At 38.5% G+C, this 26117-nt stretch overlaps 2 protein-coding genes across 3 annotated transcripts in view; both read left to right on the top strand.

Moving 5' to 3' along the window:
* Positions 1 to 10911, top strand: part of TRPC3 (transient receptor potential cation channel subfamily C member 3) — a 39369-nt gene extending 28458 nt beyond the window's left edge. For both annotated transcript variants that reach the window (XM_042812055.1, XM_042812057.1), the window contains exons 8-12: positions 1208 to 1403; positions 3377 to 3586; positions 5737 to 5820; positions 8389 to 8464; positions 10022 to 10911. In XM_042812055.1, the coding sequence (XP_042667989.1) occupies positions 1208 to 1403; positions 3377 to 3586; positions 5737 to 5820; positions 8389 to 8464; positions 10022 to 10164 (709 nt within the window). In that variant the 3' untranslated portion in view covers positions 10165 to 10911. The remainder of the gene's footprint in view (positions 1 to 1207; positions 1404 to 3376; positions 3587 to 5736; positions 5821 to 8388; positions 8465 to 10021) is intronic.
* Positions 10912 to 11188: 277 nt separating this feature from the next.
* On the top strand, positions 11189 to 26034 carry BBS7 (Bardet-Biedl syndrome 7). The gene is made up of 19 exons (XM_042812588.1): positions 11189 to 11239; positions 11321 to 11386; positions 11516 to 11578; positions 11787 to 11962; positions 12441 to 12627; positions 13208 to 13280; positions 14598 to 14714; positions 15876 to 16006; positions 16775 to 16859; positions 17515 to 17617; positions 18170 to 18362; positions 19140 to 19214; positions 20267 to 20332; positions 21532 to 21671; positions 22648 to 22812; positions 23284 to 23393; positions 23504 to 23607; positions 24674 to 24797; positions 25457 to 26034. The coding sequence occupies exons 1-19, from the start codon at positions 11204 to 11206 to the stop codon at positions 25591 to 25593; spliced, it is 2151 nt and encodes a 716-aa protein (XP_042668522.1). The 5' UTR covers positions 11189 to 11203; the 3' UTR covers positions 25594 to 26034.
* Positions 26035 to 26117: the final 83 nt, after the last annotated feature.

Raw genomic sequence — 26117 nt, 5'->3', positions numbered from 1 at the left:
TGTACTAAACAATATACCCGTTCATATATTATTTTTATATAAAATTATTTAGCAGTGTTAAAACAGGTAACTCAATATATGTATACTGGCTTATTTTTGTTATGCTGCCTGGGACACAGCAGTCAGTTTGCTTTCTAGTGACCCAGAGTAAGAAGTAATTTCCAATAACTTCTGTAGAGTACAATAAAAGTCACATTTTAAAGGGAGGGTCAACATTTTAATGAATATCTGTGTCTCTTAGCTTGCGTTTGTTAGTCTAGTTCTCAGGGAGGTGGACTGTGTATTGCAGTGAGCTGCATCCCCATGGTGTGACAAGTCAACCTGCAGCAAAATTACACCGATGGAAAGCCAAACTCAGTTGTCTGTCCTTCGATGCCAGCAGCAGATCTGTCTGACCTATCTGCTAGAGGCAAGGGCTAAACATCTGACCTGTGAGCCAAGCACAACAGTCATTTTCCAACACGATTCAGGAGGTTTCGTGATGCCGAGTCACAGTAATCTGCTCTCAGACTCCCTGAAGGTCTGCAGAGCTGTCTGGCAGCTGTCCCAGAGCCTTGGCAGCACAGGAGTTGCCCTGACCAAGACAGGAGTATAGAGGCACTGTGTCCTAGACCCAGAGCCTTGAGTATTTAGGTGCCTGCATCCTACTGAGTGCCTGATTTCCACTGATTTCAATAGCAGTCTTGAACAAATCCCATTAAAATCTGTTTGGATTCTGAGTTTTGTTGCTGAACTTTGCGCTACCTGTTTTTGAATGTACCATTCCTCATATTAGGCTTAATCAGAAGCTGTCAAAAGAAGTGCAGTAGTTTTCTTCCCATCAGCCCCACTGTTAGAGTAGGGAAGGTCTGCCCCCTGCAGAATTAGACCGGAAAATAATGAGAATATCCTTTATCTCGAAACCTGAAAATATGATGGCTTTGTAATTCCTGGACCATTCTTTTGCATGCTTTACTGGTGTTGCACCTATGTTATCTACAATATATAGTTGCAGCACAGTGGGGAAACTGAGCATGCCACGAAAAATACTTCCTTATATCTTTGCTTTAATCATCTCTCTACAAAGCTGATTCATGAACCAATTGCTTGAGATTTTTTGTCACTTGCTGTAAGCACAGATGATGTATTTGCTTGTGTAGTTAGTAATAATGGCTTCCTTAATTATTTATTTATTTATTTATTTATTTATTTTCTCTCACTTCCTCAGAGTTGAAGAAAGTTTCAAAACCTTATTTTGGTCAATATTTGGCTTGTCTGAAGTAACCTCTGTTGTCCTGAAATATGATCATAAATTCATTGAGAACATTGGATATGTTCTCTATGGCATATACAATGTCACGATGGTGGTAGTTCTGCTCAACATGCTGATTGCTATGATCAACAGTTCATATCAAGAAATCGAGGTAGGACTCTGTTCTCAAATGGTTCTCTTTTGCTGTCATAGAATCAAAGAATCATAGAATTGCTCAGGTTGGAAAACACCTTAAAGATCACTGAGTCACAACCTAACCATACTACCCTAACTGTTAGTACCCTAAATCACGTCCCTGAGTTCCAATATCTGAAAGGTGCTTACAGTGAGAGCGGGGTTGGTCTCTTCTCCCTGGTGACAGGTGACAGGACGAGGGGAAATGACCTCAAGTTGTGCAACGGCAAGTTTAGGTTGGATATCAGGAAAAACTGCTTTACAGAAAGGGTTGTTAAGCACTGGAATAGGCCCCCCAGGGAGGAGGTTGAGTCACCATCCCTGGATGTGTTTAAAAACTGTTTGGATGTAGTGCTATGTTGAAACAGGGCAACGTTATTAAGAATTATTTTAATGATTGCACCTGGACGTGCAGAAGTACGATCAAGGTATTGATTCTCAGTAAAGGAGATCACAAAAAATACCGTGTTCTACAACTAACAGAAAATCTCTGCAAAATCTTACAGAGTCTGTATTACATCTTAAGGCAGATGTATGCATCTGATGAGGCGCTATCCATCCAGAAATCTTAAAATCTGAAGTTATGTTCAAATGAAGACTGCTGTGAAACAGAAAACAAAGCTACTGGGCTTAAGATCTTAGACGTGGCTACATTCCTAGCTTCATTAGAGTGCATGCTGCATGTTTTCTTTATGTAGCACACTTCAACCTTTGATGGACCACTCAGATATGGTTTAAATGTATTTTGATGTGCTCTTTAATGGAAACCTGGCTTTCAGTTCTACTTGTTAAGCTTTTTAGCTAACTGTGCAGGAGTTAGACACTTTGGTCCTTACTCTGCTACTGTGTGCACTTTATTACATTTATTTGCATCTGTACTTGGAGTATGATATAGGTGTTTATCTTCAGGACTTAGGACTGAGTTGCACTTTGCAGTGTTTAAAAGATTTGATTGTAACATGTTGGGGTTTTTTCTGCTTTAAGTACAATATTAGAACTTGATTGTAGGTTTCCTGCGCTTTGCCATATGCCCTGAAAACACTGATGCAGATTTCTCCAAATCTGGCAAATGGCTTGGTCAAATGAATGTTTGAATGTCACACAGTGTTCTTGGCTGCACTGCTGATTAAAGAGAGATATTTTATTTGAATTGCATAAGGGTGACAAAGTATCTTGAAAATTGAAGATAATCAGGGTGTTTATTGGAACTGAATGCTGAAAATTTGGGAAAACTCAAACTGGGGAAGATAACTGCTTTTATAAATCAAACACAAGTTACAAACTGCTCACACCCCAACACACACACACACACAGCAGGTTACAGGATATGGTGTACAGTTGGTTATGATACTTCACTGACTTTTGGGTGTCAGGGACTTCAGCAGGAGAAAGCTACTTATGTTAAAGCAACTTTTTGCCCTTGAAATTAACCCAATTAAGCCTTTCAGTACAATCTGTCAGTTTGTAACGTGATTTCTTCATGACAGTGAAGCTTCTGTTTCATGTATTCCTTTATAAATCAGTTACTTCCCATGGTTATGTAAAAAGCTGTGAATACTAATGCTTTAATCCATGTCTGCTTGGAAGCCAGTGAGTACTTCATCACTTTTTTGAGTACCATGTTCATGTGACTGACTAAATTAAAAAAAACTTCCACTTTAAATAACAAGTTTATATGATAGCCTTCACGTGGTGCAAAAAAAGCATTTGTTTAAATTGTTCACGTGCTTGAACTAAGTACTGACAATGAGATGTTAACATAAAGTGACAACTGAAATTTGTTTAAAATAGTCTTGATAGAATAATCACATTTTTGCACAACTGTTTTGCAACCTTTATAGCAAACAAATAATATTTATATAAAAACAGAAAGGGTAGTTATTTCTTTTGGAGGAAGTTTTTTGCATTTCTAGAAATGAAGTATATATCTGTTTTTATGCCTTAAAACAGGACGACAGTGATGTGGAGTGGAAGTTTGCTCGTTCTAAACTTTGGTTATCGTATTTTGATGATGGAAAAACATTACCTCCACCATTTAGTCTTGTACCAAGCCCTAAATCATTTTTCTATTTCATCATGAGGATCATTAACTTTTCTAAGTGCAGGAGGAGACGGCTACAGAAGGACATTGAAATGGGAATGGGCAATTCCAAATCGAGGGTAGGTACTGAAATTTTTTGTTGTTTTCAAGAATAGTTTCCATTCCAGCAGTTTACTTTTGTTTAAATGTTAGGGTATAATCTGTACGTCTGGTGATTGATAGTACAGTAATAAATCAACTACTTGTATTTACAGATCTATAATTCAGATTGGTTTTATGCAGTACATTTAGGCAAATAATAGCAATAAATTTTATGAAGACAACAAGGTCCAATGACTGGAAAAACACAGGTAAAACAAAAATAACTGACTGTTCAAAGATGCAGATAATTCCCACAAGCAATGACCTAAATACTGAATGCTTTCAGCCTCAACTAGAAAGACTTCTAGTTGACGATTAAAAAGAAAAAGAAAATCGCAACAACAACTGAGGGTATGGAGAGAGGTTTTTGTTTTATTAGGCAGGTAAGGGAAAAATGTGGCCAGTATGATGCCTTACTTCCTACTGTCAAAAGTGTGTTCGCAACAAAAGGCAACATAAAAGAGGGGGGAAGATTGTTGGTCATAATCTTTAGCATTTGCACAACATTCTCAATTTGGGTATCAAAATGTTCCTTACAAAAATTAATTAATGCAGCGTCACCTCGTTCTTATGAGGATTAGGTAACAATTTCTCTGTTTTCCTGATATGGCAACTGGGGCAGTAACAGATGAAAGAAGAATCACATGGCCCTTTTCTCCACCTCCTCTTTTTTTTTTTTTTTTTTTTTTTTTTTTTTTAATTTTTAATTTTTTTTTATTTTAAATTAGGTCTTGTATATTACAAAGACTGAAAAAAAAAAAGTTATTTGTTTTACTGTAAATTCCCAGAAATGGCAAGTCCAGTTATCTTTCCTGTAAGTTTTTTTCTAGAGCCTGGGATGTTTTGAGCTGTTTCTGTTACTGATTTTTATGCAAAGAAAATATTTTCTCTAATTTTCTGTAGGCAGTGAAAGAAGATAAATGTTTTTAAAATGTCAGGTTCAAACAGTTTAGCTAAAAGCACTATTCTGGTATTAACTACTCACTTTTTGTTAGGATACACTTTCAGAACAAGGCATTTAGTGCTTACAGATAGTGCAGCAGCAACTTAGAATGTTACTCAGTAAAGAACAAAAGTTCTGTCTGGGTCTCTGGTGGCAGATCAGGTGGAGCTAGGTTTTTGTTTGTTCATTTTTTAACTACAAACCAAATTATTTTTCTGTGGGAAAAGCAGCCCAGAGCCTCGTCTGAGTCAGGCTGAGCAGGCGCACTCTTCTGCACAGTGCACAAAGATAGACTGTGGCCTAATCCATAGCCAAAAGTATGTCTGATTGCCTGCAGGAAAGCAGCAGCCTGGAGTAGGCAGAAATCCTCTACCTGGGGACCAGCTGAAGTGACAGGCTGTGTGTAGAGGCGCAATACATGTGTCAGTTACAGAAAGCATCCAACCAACTACATAGATGCAGGCTGACTTCAATTAGCTCCCTTTGCTCACCAGAGAGGTCAGCCATCATCAATTTAGTGACTAACTGAAAACAACTGTGAACTAATGACAGATTCACATGAGGAGGCTATGCCTTTACTTCACTCACACTAGGTATATCTGAGGGAAGTGGGTCTCTGATTTGGTAGTAGCAAACCTTTGGCCTTAGTCAAAGAGCATCTTGTCCAAAGTAGCTCTTTTCCCTTCTGTTTCTGGCCTGCTAGTACAAAGATGGTGAATTATTTGGGACCTAATAAATTTATGGTGGAATCTGCTGATCCAGAGCAATATTTCCAACTGTATTGCGATTCCTGAAAACTGTACTTAAGCAAAACACTTTTTACTTAAAAAGAAATGGCTTTGAGCATGTATTTGTAATTAAATATATGCCTACGAGTGCAGAAGTGCAGCAGCTCTGTTAAACCCTCTCCTTGTTGTGGCCACTTATCCCCACCACCAAGGTGTAACTCATCTCCTCAGCTGTGTGAGCGCAACTGTTTTGGAGCTGTGCAGTGAAAAGTGCACTTTTCACATGGCTAAAATAATCAGCTTTTCAAATAAATAAAAATCAGGCCTATCTTGGTGTTTTTTTGGAAATAATACTCTGATTTAGTGACTATGGAGACATTCAAAGGGGGAAAAAAAACTGAACTGATTTCTGAATGTGAATTCTATCATGTGTGAACTTCTTCTTATTGCTTCCTAGTTAAACCTTTTCACTCAGTCGAACTCCCGAGTTTTTGAATCACACAGTTTTAACAGCATTCTCAATCAGCCGACACGCTATCAGGTAAGTACATCCCTGGTCCCTGTTCTGAGCGATACAAGTGTGTGAATGTACTAGCAGAATCTTTTCTCAGGAACACATTGCCTTCTCCAGATGAACAAAACCTCCTGTAGAAAACAAACTCTGGGATGCTACTGAGAAAAAAAAAAGGCTGCTCTTGTTCAGGCCTGATTTTTGGAAGCATTTAAAGAAGAGAACCCAAATAAAACTTAGTTGCTGCCTTGATATCCCAGTTCTGAAAATCCAAGGAGCACACTTTGAAAACTGATTTCTAGAGATGTGAAAGCTCAGTGGGCTGACGAAGTTAGCATCCTTTTTCCTTCCTTTCTTCTTGTGCTGTGACATTTGAAACTCCTACAGACGAGAATTTTCCTCTCTGTTAAGAGGAGCCTGTCAGATATTACCTTCATGACTTCTTTTCTGTTCAGAAATAAGAATAAATAGGAGCTTTTGTTCCTGTAGTGAAAATGTGAAAGCTACGTAATCCATCTGTACAAATTCTGTAAGGCAAGTTGCATTAATTTTGATAACACTATGTTTTAGAAGGTAGATATGTATTGCTATTACAGACGAATCCTCACATGTGAGCTGAGTTTATCAAAGAGTAGACCTATTTTTGTAGCTACTTAATGCCTAAATTACTTGTGCTTAGACACCAGGCTTGTGGCATCAGTTCTGACAGATACTTATGTACATAGTTGTCTGCAGCAAATTTCAATAATTTGATAGTTTGGTCTACATCAGAAAGGGCTTAGTGCAAAATTACATTATCTTGCATTTGCTTTGCTGACAGTTTGCGTGAAGATTACTTTAGTGCAGGTGACATGAGGTAACATGTTGAATTGCAATACTCTATATGTGTGGAGCCTCAGAAGTTAGGAATTCATTATACTAGAAATTCATTACAAGCTTTAACAGCCTGACAGCATCAATGTTATTTCACTGCCAATCACTTTGATGTACAGAATCAATAGTGATGTTTAAAGGGCAAAAAAAACCCCTTTGTCCCTGGGGATAGTGGGTAGAGGATGCTTGTGAGGTAGAGAGAAATGAGAAAAGAGGAGGAAAAGGAAGAGAAGTAAGTAAGGAAAAGGAACAGAAATAAGCTAAAGAAGGTACTGTTTTTCAAATGGAATATATTTCAGTATGTAATGATGCTGACTGATAGAAAGGTGATAAAATAATAAAAGATTAAAGCTTAAAGGCTGTGTTTACACTTTGTCTTGAAAAGCCTTGTAGGAAGGCTACGTGCATAACAAGTAAAATGGAAATTTTGTCCCCTTATTAATGAGTTGAACCCACTGCTGCCTGCCCAGTATCTTCTCATGCACTTGAATAGTGGAAGTATTATGGTAGTGGTGGCACAAAATGTTTTTGCTGTGTTTTCCTTATTCTTAGCTCTCCAGCAGTAGTTGAAGAAAATGGCAAAACAAGGTAACAAGCGAGGGACAGCATGGGAATCTCTTAGAAAACTCTTAGAAAAGTGAGATTAATGATGGTCCTAGTGTAACAGTTCCAAATACGAAATTGTGAAACAGAACTGACATTGGTCAACACTTGGAGTACTAAACAACAATAATACCTGAAGCTAAACGTTGTTGTTTCTATGGTTAAAATGTCTGAGCCTGTGGTTTTTATACGTGTTGCCACAGCCTTATGAGTAATTACTTTCAAACACCTTTTGATGTTTTTATAGAATCATAGAATACTGAGGTTGAAAGGGTCTCACGTGGGTAGTCTGGTCCAACCTCCTGCTTAACTTAGGTGAGGATGGCCTGGGGTCTGGCAGGTGCAAGTTTGAAGAGCTCCGGAGATGGTGATACTACAGCCTCTCTAGGCAGCCTGTTCCATAGAAACTGCAGGAATAAAGACACCAAAGCCTATGCCAAAAAAGGACAGACACAGCTAATACTCAGCCAAGCTGCAGCATTCTTTCTTGGTTTGTTACGCAGAGTGGGCTCCTTATCAGCATAACTGTACCAGACTGAGCAGCATTTTCTAGGTATAGCTTTGTGTCTTTAGGGGCTTTGCTTAGGTAATAGTTCCGTGTTGTGTTAATAACTGTCATTATACAGGTGGCTGCATAAGTACCAAAGGCATTTTGAAGTCATGGCATCAAAGCATTGGAGAGAAAACACAGAGTCCTTAACTAATACAATTTTGTCTAAATTTTGATGGGGGTAATAAATCTTGAGATTGGGTGTGCGTATGCCTCTAAATCCTGATGGTGCGTCTGACGACTTCTCACAAAGCTAATTGGTGACAGGAAGCCAACCTTTCTTGTCTACACCTGCTAGCTGTATAAAAAGAAACAAAATAACGTTCTATATTTCCCTGTTGTCCTATTCTCTCCTAACAGCAGCAGTGTTCTGTAAATTAAGAGGTAATTGGGTGAGAGAGATGCTTTGTTGTAATGATGAATCCCTGCGTGCCACCAGAAAAAGCCCATATGAGGCAACTACTTGATCTGGGGCTGCTCTTTCACTTGCTTATATATTTTCTGTCCTTGTAAGAAGAAGTGAATAAAGTTTTACTATACGTGCTAACCATGTCACTGTTTTAATCTGACAGCAAATAATGAAAAGACTGATAAAACGTTACGTTCTGAAAGCACAAGTGGACAAAGAAAATGATGAAGTAAATGAAGGTAAGAAGCTGTACTTTTTCACATTTCAGAGAGAATTTTGGTCACATTTATTAGAAATTGGTATTACAGTGGTGCATGGGGCCTTCAATTAAAATGAGTTTATTTCTACTTCACGTGCATTGAAGTCAGGTAGCAATGGAAGTATGCACAATAAAACTGCACAAGTAGGACCAAAAAAGAGGAACTGAGAAAGTTTATGGGCCCCATTTACAGAAGGAGAGTTGGGATGCAGACATGATGCATCCGCAGTCACAGAGGAAGTTTGTGAGGAAGCCACTAGCTGTATTGATGCTTTCGGAGTCCTAGTCAGAGCTGCAGGGTGTCTTTCTGTTTCATTCAGTTGAACACACAGTTTGCACTCAACAGCATGAAGCACTTGTATTCCCTTCTTTGATAAATCTGTGTGGAATACTAATCTGCAAAGTTGCATATCATTTAAAACAAACAAACAAAAACCAGCCTAGTTAACTGTATGGTGAAAAAAAGGTGAGAACTGTAGCCACTGTTCTAGTACAACCAGAGGTCATTTCAGGGATGATGCACCTGAGCATTGTGTCCACATCAGGACTGGTGGGCTCTTAGGAACATCTCTAATTGCAGTGAGAGGTGCATGCTCCAGGCACAGAACCCCACCTCCCCACTGAGGGTTGTGTTCAGGTCTTTCCAATTCCCTGATACCTGTTTGGGTATTTGCAACATGTGTTTAGGTAAGTGCAGAGGAATCATGATTCATGTACTTCACAGTTCTTGCTTATCACCAGTCTTCCTGGTGTCCACTTTGGACAAGGTGGCAAGCCCCTGAACCTGTCTGCATCGATCGTTAGATAATATAGGTATTCTTTCATATTTTTCGTATGTGACAGCTGATTTCCTGCAGTGGGTTCTGTGCAAGAATTAAAATGCCTTATACTTGCAGAAGTAGTATTTGAGTATTTTTAAAAGCTTATGCTCTTGATCTGGGTATCTTATACTGGGAAATGTGATGTATCTTGTTACAAGGCTGACCTTGCCTATTGTTTCCATTTAAATGTTGCTGTTGTCCTTGTGTCAAACTGTACCAATTTTAAATTGGCTGACTCTTTCTGATTCAAAGGATGTTGGTAAGGAAGAGGAGAGAGACTCAGAAGCTGTGAGTTTTGTTGCCAGCTCTACCACATTTTCCCTGTGTGACCTTGGCATATCACTTCAGAAACAAATCTCTTTTGCCTTTTCTCTCTCCAAGGGGGTACTAACATTTACCAGCTGTTTAGCAGTGTTGCCTTGATTAATTCATTAACCTATGTGGAGGGTTTTTTAGTCTTTGATGTTCTGTGTACGTGTGAAGCACAACACTGGAGTTTGTTGGATTCTTAAAACACCTTTGGTTCTGTCCAGGGGTGGACACACTCGCATCTTATAGAGAATGAGGAAGAGATAAAGTCTTCTGCCCCCTTCCCCAGCTCTCATGAATGTTCTGAATGATCAGGGGATCATCTGAAATAGGCACTAATGTGACTTGTTATTTAATGAACGTTTAACAGACTTTGCTAATAGTATTTATTTCCATGGTTAATACAGGTGAATTAAAAGAAATCAAACAAGATATCTCCAGTCTTCGCTATGAACTTTTGGAGGACAAGTCCCAGGCGACAGAAGAATTAGCGATTTTAATACATAAACTCAGCGAGAAACTCAATCCCAATATGTTGAGATGTGAATGATGCAACAAAGGAACCGTGGCTTCGACTACAGCACAACTATTTATTGGCAATAATATTTCAGTATCTCATACTTGAAAAATGTATTGTAGATTTTTAGCACTAAATAACTTTATGTACAGCTTCTCTGGAATTTAGTCATAGGAAATTTTATTAACTCATCACCAAAACATTGTTGTCTTCATCTTAAACATCTGAAAGTTAAGAACTATCAAACTTTTTTTTTTTTTTTTTTGCATTGATGCATTAAGAGGGTATAGTGATACAAATTACTGATATTTTAACAGGTTTATGAATACATGCAGAAAATTCTTTGAACTGAATTTGCAAGAAGAAATGAACAGATACAATGTAGTATTCTGCTCCTTGCAGCAGCGAGGTGGGAACAGGATCTTTCAGAGTGTGGTGAATCAGGTAGAGTGGTGGGGGATTGCCTGAGATCCAGATCCTCTCTAGTGATGCTGATCCCAGGCAGGAGCTGAGGAGGAGCAGGTGAGGGTGAGTGCAGCTCACAGGTACGTCCACACGCTTCCCCACAGCTGCTGTTTCACAATTCAGCATATTGATTTCCTCTGGCAAGGTTTGGTGGTTGGCTGTTCTTTTTCTAACAACTTTTGAAGGTAACGTGATCTCAGTCCAAAGCTCCTCTTTATGTGGTAGAAATGATTTTTTAAAATTCAGACTCTGTGCAGGGCCGGTATTTTGTTACTCGATGCCTCAGATGCTTCATTGTTAAATAAAATATTCCGACTTTACTGATACTTCGCCTCATCCTGATAGCGCGGCGCCTACTAGCCCGTCTGGGGGCGGCCCCGCGGCCGTTGCTCACGGCACTAACGACGCCGCAGCTCTGCCCTGCAGCGTCGCCCAATGGCGGCGCGCAGATCGCCTTTATCCCGCCCTCTCACCGTCGAGCTCGGCCAATGGGAAGTCGGCTGGGAGCGCCGCCGTCCGCGGGCGACGGTTGCCGCGGTGACGGGTAACGGCAGCTCGGAGCCGCGCTCGGCCGAGCTCGCGCCGCGGGGCGGCTGCCGGCTGAGCCATGGAAGTCAGCCTGGCCCGCGTGGACTACCTGCAGGTAACGGGCCGCGCCGCTCCCGGCCGCGCTCGGGGCCGAGGGGCCGGACGAGGTGAGTGAGGGCCGTGCTTTCCTCTGCAGGTGGGCGTCACGGCGCAGAAGACCATGAGGCTGCTCCCCGCGTCGGGCCGCAGGGCCACCCAGAAGGTACGGGGTGGCGGGGCGCGCGCGGCCCTCGCGGCTCCTCTGGCGGAACGTGACGTACCGACGTACGGAACTGCGCTCAGCGGTGTTTGAAACCCGTGCGATGACGTAACGCTGTGTCTGCTTTCGAAGGTGGTGGTGGGCGATCAGGACGGAGTGATTACCTGTTTCGGCATGAAAAAGGGGGAACCTGTGGTAAGTGAGAACGTGGCGCTTCAAAACGGGCTTTTTAAAGCTTTCTTCCTTAGGAGTGCGGAAGGCGTGCAGTCAGTGTCGCTTTCTGTCCCTACACACTGTAGCACCCTTAGTTTTGCCGGAGGTTGTAAAGCAGATTTAGCATCCTTTGCGCGAAAAGTTGACTGTAAACACAAAACATGATTGCGATTGTTTTTCTTCTTTACAGACGGTGTTCAAAACACTGCCCGGCCCCAAAATCGCACGCCTGGAGTTGGGAGGAGCTCTTAACACACCCCAAGAGAAAGTCTTCGTGGCCACGGGATCAGAAGTCAGAGGTTTCACAAAAAGAGGGAAGCAGTTCCTCTCCTTTGAAACTAACCTCACTGAAGACATCAAAGCTATGTGTGTACAGTGCTTGGTGTTTGTCATCTCCCTGAAGTTATTCTTAATCTATACTTTTATGGTTTGGGTGGGTTTTTTTTTAACCTTATTGTATGCATGTAGGCAGTGTTCAGTGCTGCTCTAACTTAAGACTGTGCCTTGGCATGTAGTAAGGAATCTAGAAAGGAACAGTGCAATTGGAAGAGTGGGGGGGGGGGGGAGGCTTGGGGGAAACCTGGAGGCCTTCCCAGCAGTGCATGTGCAGGTGAGTGTAACTGGGGTTATTGGGTTTTTAGTAGTGTATTCTGTCCCTCTGTCCTTCCTGTAGGAGATCAGGAAGATTTTTCTGTGTTTTTTTTTGTATGGTCTTGGTTTAAGGTGTTTGCCTTATAAAAGCTGATGTGTGGAATCTGCAAGCAATAGCGCACGTGTATACTAACCTAAAAAAGATGTGACTGAAATATTCTGGCAAAATGCTACAGTGTTTTCTTTTTCTCAGGCACATTTCAGGAGCAGATCTCTTTCTTTGTGCAAGTTATATCTATAACCACTACTGCGACTGCAAAGACAAACACTACTACCTATCAAGAGATAAAATCAATGATGTTCTCTGCCTTCCTGTAGATAAAGTGAATTGCATTACCCCAGTGCTTGCGTGTCAGGATAGAGTCCTCAGAGTTTTACAGGTTAAAATATTTGCTTGTTTTATGTGTTGATGCCATAACATTAGATTAATTCTTATGGAATAAGCATAAACATAGTGTATCTCATTTGTCAGTGTTACTGTCTACAGTGCTGGTACTTTTTTAAATTAGAAAATCATGATTGTGAACTTGCAAAACTAGTATCGATAACACTACTACTACAAATAGACTTTGGATTTCATGGATAGAGGAAGTAAAGAAATTCTTCCATTTTCCACTTCAAATTAAAAATGCTTACATAAGGAAATGAAATATATAAGTCGTTATGTGTTTGAAAATTTGCATATTTTTTTTAGCAATACTGAATGATATCAGATGTTTTAGCACTATTGTTTCTTTGTGTCAGATTATTTTGTCATAACTTTTTAAAGTGGTAACACATGGCAAGATTTGTTTAAGTCATGTTTTAGTTACATAAAATTTCTTCTGGCTTAGAAGTGATTTTATGCAAGAAAATCTGTGTAAATGAAGCATGTCCATATTAAAAAAAACAATTTTATCTTTATTCTTGATTTCTCCTTTTGAACAAGAACTCATTCAAGGTAGTTCTCTTTGTCTCTAGGGATCTGATCTACTGTATGAAGTACAAGTTCCTGGACCACCTACTGTTCTTGCTCTAAACAATGGAGATGGAGGTAACAGAGTTTTGTATGTACACATAACTAAGTAGCGTACTTCTGCTGCATTTTGAGATTTCAACACTCGTATTTGTTAACTACATTTCATCTTGATTTTGAAACTGATTAAAAAAATGTAATAGAAAACTCTGTGAAGCCATATCTTACTACCCATTCTATTTATAGAATATAGATACAGAATATCTGTATTATGGTGGGAATGGTAGTTTGTTGTACATGTACTGAATTAATGAACAACCAGTAACTCTGTAAGGGCGGGAGGAGGGAGGAAGGCTAAATGTTGAAGATATTTGCTTAAATTATTCCTATCTAGAAAATTGGAGGGAAAAAAACCCAACACTTTTAGCAGTATTAAGGGATTTTGCTGCTGGTTTTCTGGTAGAAAAGGTTTGTATGTGGATAACTGGATAAAAAGCCTGTTGGCAGAAACAGAAATAACACAAAATCTGTTTCTGAGACAGAGATTACGGGTGAGGCAAGAGTAAGAGGCTAGTAGGATTTCAGGTGAAAGTTGGGGAGAGGGCAACCATGGGAGTGTTAGGTTGGGATAGCATAGGGGTTATTAGCTTTGTTTTTAAACTGCTTCGGATTTTCATTTATATGCATTTAGAGGTGTTAGTTGTTTATAAACATACAATATATACGTGTATGCACTTAACTGTTTTAGTTCTAAATAACGTTTACATTGGATGAAAGCCTCGTACATAGCAGTGAGTTGTGAGATGATCCTGTGTGTAAATGAGAGCTGGACTGTTGGTCTCATTCAGGTGCTGGGTTGGGTTTCTCTTACATCTGGATTTCTGTAAGTAGAATCACTACTTCCATCCATCCATGGATTGATGAGAATATTGAGTAGAGCTCAAGTCAGAAGACTGTGGAAGGATCCAACTTAAAATAGTTTGATAATCCTTTTTGCTAATCTCTTCTAACCTGATATAAATCCCTTTAGTATGTGCTTAATTTAGTTTCTGTTAGATTATTCGACAGTTCTCAGATCTAGTTTCAAGAAGCAGTTCTTATTTGCTTAAGGTGCAGTACAGCATTCAAAATTAGATGTGTGTTCTGAATAAATAATAATGAATGATTTCTTCTGTAAAGACCATTAAATAGCCTGTCTTTTCCTAAATTTAAAGTACTGGAAAAGTTTGCAAGCAGAGCTCCAGAGCAAGAAGGCATTTGTTGTGAAGCCTGACAGTTTTGTTATAAAACACTAACGTTAGGATTTTCTTTTTCCTCTGGTGGGATGAATATTTTCAAAACTTTTAAATATGTCTCTTTTTGTTATTCTGAATTTGCTGAATTTTTTTTTTTTAGGTGATTCTGGAGAAGAAATTGTATATGGAACTTCTGATGGCAAACTGGGGCTTATCCAGATTACTGGTTCTGCTTCTGTACCTAAGTGGGAAATTGACAATGAAAAAAAGAGAGGAGGTACGTGTCGCAGTATCTCCCTCTTTAGTTTTTGAGCAAAGCTGAGGCTTTGTTACAACATAATCATAAGGAAATAAATTTCTTGGGTATTTTAATATTGTCGATACGTGATATTAATGTGTTAATTCTCTTCCATTCTTAAAAGTGATTCTAATCAGTTTGCCCTTATGTTGTTTCCTGTACGTTGTCATTTTTACAGTACAATGTTAAAGTGCCATTTGTCAGTTTCTTTGTACGTCATCGCTTGGGATTTTTATAATTTTGGTGATTTTTAAAATGCAAATCTACATGCTAGATGTTTTCAGATGTGCAGTGACCTTAAAGCCCCTTCAGATTAAAGTCAGGCATCTACACTGCAAGACAAATAAAGAAACAAACAAAAAAACAACAAAAAAAACAGAGTAAGGAATTTTTTCTAAAGATGGAATAATGCTTTCCTTAGAGCTCCATAATATGGTGTAACTTGTTTGGGCGTAGTACAGTATTTTTCCCTGCTATAGCCTTGGTATGCTGTTTCTGCAGCATGTGTTAGTACTTATTTTTGTGTAAAGGAGAAGACCAGTGATGTATGTTTTTTTTTTTTCTAAGCTTTCATGAGGTAATTAGATTTATTACTTAACTCTTTTGTTAAAAATCCTCTTTGTATGTCTAAACTCCAAATATGAAATGTGAAGGAGTTTAATTCTTTTGCAGGTTCTCTTGCTTCCTTCTCCTGCTTCCATACTGTAACTCTGTGTCCAGTCTAGCCATGGTTAGCTGTTAGATCATCTGGGGAATCTTAGTCAACGGGTGGGTTTGTCCATTAAGGTGTTGTGTAGCAGCACGAACCTAAGGGAGGTCTGATGCAAATTAGGATCCTGCGTCTGCCACATCAGCTGAAATTCATAGCAGTCCAGTTGGCTTTCTGTCAGCTGTAGGAGATAAAATGTGCTTGCCTCTTCAGCTGGCAGAGCTGGTCAGACAAATAGTCTGGGAAAAAAAAGTGGACTTCAGTCACGGGAGGGACACTTCAGCCCTCTAGTGTACTCTTCCAGAAATAGCATCAATAAAATCATAAAATCCCAGCAAAAATCTCTTCCTATGCAATTTAATGTGGCGTTCATATTAATGCATCATAAACAACCAAAGATGAAGTAGACAGTTTGTGTTCTTTTTCATTAGGTATCTTATGCATTGATAGTTTTGACATTCTGAGAGATGGAGTTAAAGAGTTACTCGTTGGGCGAGATGATGGAGTGCTGGAAATCTACAGCTTTGAGAGCGCAGATGATCCCGTCCTTCGGTATGATTATGTAAGCCCACATCCAGTATCATCATCTTTGCTGGACAGATGAATTTAAAAACTCTGTATTTCAAAGTAACAAGTGTTCACATGATTATTACAGCTAAAATATATTTTTTGGCTTTGTTTTTAATTTTATATGCTCTGTAATGTTGATAACACAAACGTCAAAGTGGTATCTAAGTATTTAAGAACCAGGCATTACAGAAGTCCTGATTAGAGCAAAACAGTGCAGAGAGTATGTTAAAGCTCTGACTCTGCTCTTACTAAGGTCTCTCCTGGATCAAACCTAATACAGTGCTTCTCTCTCAGGAAAAAGAAAACAAGACAAAAAAACCCACCATCACATTGTGTGAGGTTTGTTTTGCACGTAAAATTGTAAATGTAGCTGTTACGACTTTAAGAACTGATAGACAAAGTAATTATGCTCAATAAGGAAGTGGATTTGATCCATAGTGATGATTTCATCCTTCAGACAGACTGTAAATCTTGCTGGAAGAGTGTTTTCCTTTAAGCCACATTTTACTGTCTGTATTACTCAGGGTTAATTCAGAATGCATTGGTTAAAAGATCTTGCTTTAGCTGTGGTAGTCATCAACTAGCTTACTCTTGTGGATCTAGATATTTTGCATCTATGTAGATACGTTGTGATGTAGGTAACAGTCCCCTCCCCCTTTCCCCACTCCCCTCCAAACAAAAATAACAGCATAAAAAACCCAAAAACAGGTATTTAAAACAAGTGCAGTAATATTTTCCTCTGCTTGAATGTGTTTTGAAGGTTTTATCAGAGAGCATTTCATCAATCCAGGGTGGCTGTGTAGGAAAAGATGGTTATGATGAAGTTTTAGCATGCACATATTCAGGTAAACTTTGTATAATTTACTCAATAAGGTCTAAATAGGTAGATACTGATAGATAGAACTGAAGCAGGCTGCATTGATAGCACAGCTCTTTAAAGTTTTGCTATGATTGGAATTAGGGTGCTTTGTGAAAATATTTGTTTGAATATGGTATTTACTCGTCAGGATACAATCAAGTGATTTTTGCTTTTATAAGTAAATGGAATTAAGCAGTTAAAATACAAATATATAAGTTCAGCCCGAGCATTCTGTCTCAAAACGCACTGTGCAATTTGTACTGTGCTGCATACACATCACACATCTTTTTTTGTTTTCAACTGTAGTACTGGTTAGCAATCACAAATTATTCAAGGTATTTATAGAACTTATTTGTCAGAAGCAGAAGTGGAAAAAACGAAACTCATTTAAAAAAAAATGATACAGAGGTGTTTATTGCACAAAGTGCTTCATACAAAAGTAACATTTTCCAATTCGTAAAACAAGAATGACCACCTACTCATAAAATTTTATGCCTGTTGTCTAGCTTAGTCCTCCAAGATAGGGTAAAATTAAGTCTTAAATCAGTACCTGAAACAAACATCGTTGCACACATACAAATACTGAGGGAAGATTTTTACTTATAGCTTGTAATGAATAAGAATTTCGTATGTTGGTTTAGGCTGGCTGACAGGACTGACTACAGAACTTACCTATAGAGAAGGTGGATCAGGTGAAGAGCTGAAGCTAAGTCAAGAAATGCAGAGCAAGATTTCATCCTTGAGGTAATTTCACTAGATAGAAATTGAATTGGAAGAATTGAAGCGTTACAAACTGAAATGCCATCTTTCCTTCCTCTGTCATTAGATTTTCTGTATCATTAGTGTATACAGAAGGACATATGAGAACAGCGTTCTCATTCCATAATCCTTTCCTATATTGCCTTCTAGTGGTTATGTTTTATTTCCTTCTTCCTTGGTTTCATCAAGATAAGATTCCCTTCTCCTGTGCTACCTATAGCTTCTGAATGATGACAGGCAAGTTTTTCACCATGTCTTCAAAAATACATGGTGCTCTTGAGGGAAAACGTTGCCCCCTCCTGTAACTCACGGATATTTCCTTAGTGAAAGTACAGTAAAATCTACATTTTCATGTGATACAGTTTGTATTTTATCCTTGATGTGTTGGGTATGGAAGGGGAATTAACAGTCACTTCTTGTTGGAAAATCCTGAACGGAAGTGAAGAAAGATTGCCTTGAAGCATAATTGACTTATTTCCTATGGTAGCTGTTATTGTTAATTTTATGGTAACATTATACCTGGTTTGTCTCTTCTAGGAATGAAGTGGAACACTTACAGATGAAAGTACTTGGAGAACGTGAAAAGTACCAGCAGTCTTCTCAGTCCAGTTCTGCTGTTTCATCAGTACCTGCATTCAGTGTGAATGATAAGTTTACATTAAATAAAGATGATGCTAGCTACAGTCTCATCTTGGAGGTGCAAGCAGCTATAGATATTATCCTGGTACAGGTGAGATAAATGACAAGTAATCTGCAGCTCTGTAGGATCTGCACGTTCTTTAGCGAAGTGAGGAATAATGAAGTTGGTTGGTCTAGGCTTGAATTTAATGTAGAGTTCAGAACAAATGGCTTTTTCTGTAAAGAAATATGCTGTGATGCCTGGCTTCCTTCTGTTGTTGGAGAAGGCAATAAAACCAGATATAAACTTTTTATTATTGTTTTTAGAAAGCGTGCTTAATTTTTATCAGTGTTTCCTTCCACTGCTGTGAAATTAAAAGCAGTACCATATCAAGTAATTAATCATTCAGAAGCCTTTTAATTTTGTTTTCATAACAATCTTAGATTTAATTACACAAAAAACACATCTGTATAAGAAGTAGTCTGTGTCAGAAGCATAAATCTTAGTAAAGGAATCATTAATAGACCTCTAACTTGATCCTTGGTTTCATGAATGAGTATTGTAATCCCCTTGTTAAAATAGAGAAACGCTTCAGTCGTGAATATACTTCACGTCTGAAAGACAAAGTTGCACATCTTACATTAAAGTTGTTGTAAGCCACCTGCACAGGAGTTCAGGACACTGCATGAGAATAAGAGAAAGATCACAACGTTAATCTGGGATTAAATGTTCAGGGGTAAGATGCTTATCTACTAAGATTTTATCACTTGAATGTAAATGATGAAGCAATCATTGCTTCTCACTTATTAAAACAATTGGTGACAGTAGATGAATGCATTAGGAGCTGCTCAGGAACTTAAGCTCTACGTTTTTCCTTCTGTTCTGCAGAGTGATGTTCCTGTAGACTTGCTGGATGTGGATAAAAATTCTGCTGTTGTTAGTTTTAGCAACTGCGATTCTGATGTAAGTGAAACAAGAGATATAATGATGTTTCTGGAGACTGTATGATGAAAAGCTCTCAATGCAGTATATGCAAAATAGAATTTGGATTTATATGTTTGTAATTTGAAATGCATAGAACTAAACTATTTGGCAATCTGGAGAGCTCAATTTCAATAGAATTTACAGAATTAGGTGTCAGTGACAAGTCATGGCATAGGGCAAAGCCAACTGTGCATAAAGGGATTTGGGAGCTACTGCTGTAGGGCTTTTTTCTTGACCAATTAGGAATGTTGCAGGCACGCTCAGTGATGTTCTCTAGTTTGAATTTGTCAGTATCTCTTTACTTCAATGTAATTTAGGTGAAGAACATCGTATCCTTTCCTTAGTGTATCTCAAGGAAAATCAGACCAATAAAAAATTCTGTTGCCTGGAAAGTTGTATGTTTGCATTTTTTAATATAGTGTTTATAAACTTAACTACTTGTAGAATTACTTATGGTGGTTCTTTGGGAAGGGCAGGTAGGATGGGAGACTTGAAACTACTTCAGCACTGTGAAAATATTTATAATGTCTTTTTAACGGTCCTCAGAGTATTTTAGTCTTAAAAGCTAAATTTGCACATCATTTCTGAAAGCTTCAGCATATATCAATTAAATTTATATTCTAAGTTTCTTGCCATTCATGATCATTAATTTAATTAAAAAAAAATCCGCTTGTATTTTCTTAATGATTTCCCTTCTGTTTCTGGATGTCAGGCTATTTTTGCAGATAAATGAGCAAGGCTGATAGATGCCTTCTTGAGGTGAAAAGTTTCTATCTGTGTAATTTTTATGATGGTATTAAGGAAAACAAGAAACTTAGTTGATTTCTATTTATGTAGAGAATTGTTTTTAAGTTCTGACACAGTTAACAATAATTGGAACATTGCAGGGAACTGATGGCTGCATTTTTGTTTTGTTTTTTTTTAACTTCTGTGAAGGAGCTGTGCATAAATACTAACAACTTTACAGTGCATGTCTTCAGTTAAAAAAGACCTGTTCTTTATTATTTTTCCTCTTTTATTGCTGTTCACAGCCAAATGGCAACTGCCTCCTTGCCACTTACAGATGCCAAGCAAATACTACAAGACTTGAACTTAAGGTAAAGTGCTCTAAGTTATTTTCCATAAGAAATTGTTGCATGGATGTTTGCTGCAACATGAAGGAATCTTGCTTGACCTAGAGCTAGTATTCCTTTCTCACTGGTGTAAGGTTTCTAAAGGCTTCTAAAATCGTGTTACATCAGAGGAGACCTTGGGATCCTTCCTCGAGTTCCCCTAAAATGAAAGCAGTTGAGAAATTGTCAGTAGTGAATATACTTGATTCTGGTGGCTGTGCGTGGAATGAAAGGGGAGAAATGTGGGAAGGAAAGCACTGGCACTTTTTGCCCTGAGAAGTGTATGAAAAAAAAGTTACACTGATGAGGGAATGTGGTACGTATTTATATTTTGCAGAGGAAGCAAATCCTGTAATTTTATGCTTATGCTAAATGCACATGGCTATTCTCAGTTTTGTGGTTTCTTGTTAACAGTGTAACACATTCAAGCATTTTTGTAATTACCACTGGGGAAAATAAGAAAAGAAATCAAGATTATTGAAGTCAATCCTCAAGATAAATTGGACTCTAGATTTTCTTTTCATGCAATCGCCTCACACTGCAGCCTCCTACCCTGATATCTGTTGACTGCACATTTTAAAGGAAAAGATTATGGTTAGATATTTAAGCCTGAATAAAATGCATCAAATGTGGGGAAATTTGTGTTTTTTTGTTGTTGTTTTTTTTGTATGAGGGCAGTTATGGACCTAGTGGGCAAGGTTAAGACTCTTATTTCCTGGGTCCCTTTCCTAAGCATTTCTATTGGTGTCCATTTTGACTCTTGAGGAGGTCGCTTACTCTGACTCTATCTTTGTTTTTTATTTAGGGATATGTCCCTGGCTGCTATCTAATGTATTTTTATTAAAAAAAAAAAAAAAAAAAAAGTAACAGTAATGGGGTCCTGAATGGTTCTTATTTTAACTAATCAGAAAGTAAGTTAGTGGGTTTTTAAAATTAATTCTACATTCATCTATTATTGCAGCATTTCATTAGGCAGCATTTCCCCTAGTTTTAAAACATTCTTGATCTGCTCTTTTTACAGTGGTTCTATCAAATAAATATAGTACTCTAAATACTTATGTAGTACCACAGAAAATCTACAGATTTCTTTATTATGTTTTGAATAATAACAAGTTCTCCAAATCTCAGTAAATCATTCAGTTCACTCTTGTTCTTTTTTGTGGCTTCTACGTTTTCTTCTTCAGATTCGATCAATTGAAGGACGATATGGGACACTTCAAGCATATGTAACTCCAAGAATTCAACCAAAAACCTGCCAAGTTTATCAATACCAAATTAAGCCCCTTTCTCTGCATCAGAGAACTCATGCTATTGACCATGACAGGTATTTGCAACAACAACAAAAGCCTATTTCTTTTCAAAAAACTGACACAATCCAGTAAAAATAATTTACTCTATAGACTTAAGCATGTCATTCCTAACCTATATTTTTGAGCCTGTATGAGTTTATGGGCTTTGTAGGTTTGACATAAAATGCACACTTAACAGGTTCCCACATCCCTTGCTGCTCTTTACCTGTTTTCAGAGCCCATGTATTTTTCACTTTACGGACCTTGATTACAGAGCAGTCCAACGTATTAACAGAGCTGAGGGTGTGGTAGAAAGGAAACTCTGCTGTGGTAGTAACCGCAGCCTTTTCAGTTTCAGCCTCAGTCTCTCCTTTACCCCTTTAATGTAATTCTTTCCCACAACTAATTTGACTCTAAAATGGAGCCAAGATTCTTCTTCCTTATCTCTGAATTTGAAATCTATTTTATGCAATTTCTACTGGATTACTCTGTTCTTAATTAACATATTATGTTGCTTGTATTGAAACAAAACTGAAGAGTTGAAGGAATTGAAGGCCAAATGCAAATGTGTTCTATTCTTTTATGCCTCATTCTTGAAATGAGGCCTGAAATGAGGCTTGAAATGAAAACCTGTTTGTGGTTTACAGGAGGTGAAACTGTTGAAGCTTAGGCATATTTCCTGTGTTTTTAGCTACTATTCAGGTTTAACAACTTGAAATGGTATTTGTCAAACACCTCCAGTTTCTTACCCATTTCTGACACACCTGCTATAAAATAAAAGTGGAATGTACAAATAGGTTTTTGTTCAGAAATATGGAAAACTAACAGTAATCTGTGCTGCACAACTACTTAGCGGGATACCTAATTCATGCACAGAGTTAATGAAAAAAAGACTACTTGGAACTGAACATTTTTTTCTCATATGGGTTACCAGTGCACTATCAGTGTCCATCCTTTGGAACTAATACTGATTTTTATATTTTTTATGTTTTGACTTTCATCCTGTCATAGGCCAATGAATACACTGATGCTCAAAGGACAATTCAGTTTTGCTGAAATTCACTCTTGGGTTGTCTTTTGCTTGCCTGAAGTCCCTGAAAGGACTCCACCTGGAGAGAGTGCCACCTTTTATTTTCAAAACACCTTCCTGGGTACCCAGCTTGAAAGTACTTACAGGTAAAATACAATTACTAAAGCACTGTGTTTTGATTTTTTTTTTTTTTTTTTTTTTTTTTTTCTTTTTCATTCTCAACTGCTCTGTGAATATCTTTTCATGCACATACTACTGTTCCTCTCCAATTTGTTTCTAGAGTTTGAAGAACATAAATAATACAGTCAAATTACTTTGTGACAGGCATTACTTTCCGATGTTTGTTTTTTTTTTCTTTGTACTGAGAAATGGAAACAACTTGTCTGCATGAATATTAAATGCTTTTCAAAATGTGAATAAACATTTTTCTGAAAAGCTATTGCTGCAACTTAGATTAAATGTGTCTAAGATCAGTACTCTGCTTATGACTTAATTAGTTTTATCTTCTTTCAGCAAAAAAGGCATTAATTTGTAGGTCTTATCTCTTAAAACATGGACACATCTAATGCTTGCATGTGCTCATAAGTTTGTTCAACAAAGTTTTTTTCCCTTTATAGAATAGGTGAGGGATGTTTCAAGTCTGACAATATTTCTACAATATCCATCCTAAAAGATGTACTTTCCAAAGAGGCTACTAAAAGGAAGATCAATCTCAACATATCATTTGGTAAATTTTTTTCCATTTTATTGTCCTTTGCATCATTTTATATTCTCATAAATGGAATACGTATTGCTCATTCATTTGTTGGGGTGTGTTGTTTTGTTTTCTGCTACTAGATATAAATGAAGAATCTGTGAGGCATACGTTAAAGCTCATCCACCCCAAATTAGAGTATCAGCAGCTGTTGGCCAAGAAGGTTCATTTAATAGATGCTTTGAGAGTAAGTATCTGAGCTCCCCGGGAAGGATTTTGTTAGGGATTGTGCTGTCAGATATCAGACTCATGTTGTGGCTCAAGTCAGAGGCATGTCACACCAGTATGCGTATCTCTGTTCCCAGAACATGTACTTCTGTTACCTAGGAGACAGCTTCCTTGAAGAAAATTCCTATTGGTGCTATATCATTATTGTATAACGTGGGATTACTGACAGATGTTGAGGATGCATAAGTCAAACAGTATAAGGCAGCCAGCTTTGCCATTTTACGTTCTTTTTGCTACTGTTATTTTCCAGTTCCATCTTCATCTCTCTGCACTAACCTTTTAAAGTTTTTTAGCTCTAGATATGATGGTCCATGCCAGATGAGACTTCTTGCTTTGGACTGTCATCCCAGTGTGTCATCGTTTCTGAAGCTTCTCTATTCATAATTAATCTCTGCCTAATCTCTTCAATGGTTAATCTCTGAGAGATGTCACTTTGTCAGCTTGTCTGAGTTTTTGAATTTCTCCAACAGCCAGGATTTTATAATCCAGAACCTGCTGTAATCTTTTGTTGTGTTTTCTGGAGGGAAGAGGGGGGATAAAAATGAACTCCTTGCCCTTTGGTGGAATCAAATGCCGGTTTTAGACCTCTTTCATCAGCAGAAAAACTTCCAGTGAGCACAGTGATCTGACAATTGTTGGGAGCACTTTAGGAGTGTGCAGAACATTTTGCTAAGTATAGCAATGCCTTTTATGTTCAGACTGTTAACGTGTTATGCTTTCTAGGAATTTCCTTATTCTAAAGCTGAAGTGTGGTGAAGGCTTTTAGCCTTCATTAGGCTTCGTTCTGTATGGGCTGAGCTGTGGAGGATTTTGTAAATCTAATGTATGAAGTGACAAGCAGCGTCTGATGTTCTGTTAGAAGATCTAAAAGAGGCTCTTTGAAAATAGCTCTTCCTAGTTTAGAAGGGGATTGTCTTGCTTCTGAAATGCTTCCTCCTGTCAAACCCAAGCTTAATTTCTTTATACTTTTATGTTCTTAAGCTACCTAACTGCCTTTGATTTTTATGATGTAAAATATCTTTGAGGAATTACAAGTTCAAGAAGGAAACGTGGACTTCTTGGTGCCAGAATACCGCAGTATTTTGGAAGAGGCAGATCAACTGCTTGAGGAATACAAGAAACAACCTGCACATCTTGAGAGACTTTATGGTTTGTTGATTGATTAAACTTTTTGTCCTAATTGCAAATTAATGCTCAGAAAGTGCACCCTGGATGCCACTGAAGTAGTTACGAAGTCAGCATTAGTAGATCTGAAATGATTTGATAGGTAGGTACACCTCAGTAGCTTCAGAACTTCTGTATATTTTACTCTAGCTTTTTAGATCTGTACAATGCTTGTCTTTTCTGGCAAGATTAAGGGACATGATTCAGAGTGGAATTTAAGAATGTATAGGTGACTGATGAGGTTCCCAGTGGTGAAGTGTTACACAATAACAGGAAAATGAACATGGGGTAGACAGGGAGAATCTTAGGAGAAGATCTGATTTAGCGAAGGAAATTCTGTAACCTCCAGTGTTCCCCATACAGCTTTCAGCTCAGGGATTCCCTGCCAGTCACCAACTTTAACATACAGTGCCTACTCTGTGAGGTCAGTTCCTTTCTCAGTTCAGAGATAGGTACATGTGAGGCAGAAATAACCACGTGGAAATTAAGCTGGTTGCTGGGCTGTTGTAACATGACACCAGTTTAAAAAGTCTTGTCTCTAAAACCCAAACCAGCTGGAAGAGTTGGTACACAAGGAGGAGCTCAAAGCAGAGATACTCCTGAAAATAGGGCCAAGTGTAAGTCTTGGAATTTTAACTTTGCAGGTATGATCACAGATCTCTTCATAGATAAATTTAAATTTCGAGGCACCAACGTGAAGAGCAGAGTTCCTCTCCTGCTGGAGCTGCTGGATGGCTGTGAGCAGGACCGGCTGATCGCATTCTTTGAGGCTGCATCCTGAGCGGGAAGCGATGAGCAGAGAGCGTAGACTGCTGCTTGTCCTCCTTCGGCTCATTTCTTTGGTTACATCGAGGTGGTTACATGCAGGTTTTGTTGGAAGGAAAAGTCCTTTTTTTGTAAAGCCAGTTTGTTCCTCTGTGTGCTCTGTATTGCTGTTCTGAATGCAGTAGTCACTTGCAGTTCGTGCAGATTGCTCCTGGGTGAAGCCTGCACACACGTTCCTATGCACGCAGCTGATCTTTGCACTTCCAGCGAATACACAGAAACAGCCGTAACCACCGGCTTTTTTTCAAAATGTATTTTCAGTACTGTTAAAAGCTATGCACGGGGGGCAAGGGGGCAGGAATGTAAGAACGATGTTTTTATAAAAGCATGTTTAGAAGCCTGTATGCCTGAAATTCGGAGCTGTAAGTTTTTAATTAAAGCTTAATTGAAGTTTTAACCCAACTTGTGCTGGAGGAGCGCGGTGCGCCTGCGCGGTAACGGGGGCGGGGGACCGGTGGGGCGGGGCCAAATGGTGCGCGG

Source organism: Centrocercus urophasianus, unplaced genomic scaffold (assembly GCF_019232065.1).
Source record: "Centrocercus urophasianus isolate 14NV4802_14NV808 unplaced genomic scaffold, USGS_Curo_1.0 seq_13, whole genome shotgun sequence".
Lineage (NCBI taxonomy): Eukaryota > Metazoa > Chordata > Aves > Galliformes > Phasianidae > Centrocercus > Centrocercus urophasianus.
Note: the sequence above shows the minus strand (reverse complement) of the source record. Positions and strands in the feature narration are given on the sequence as shown.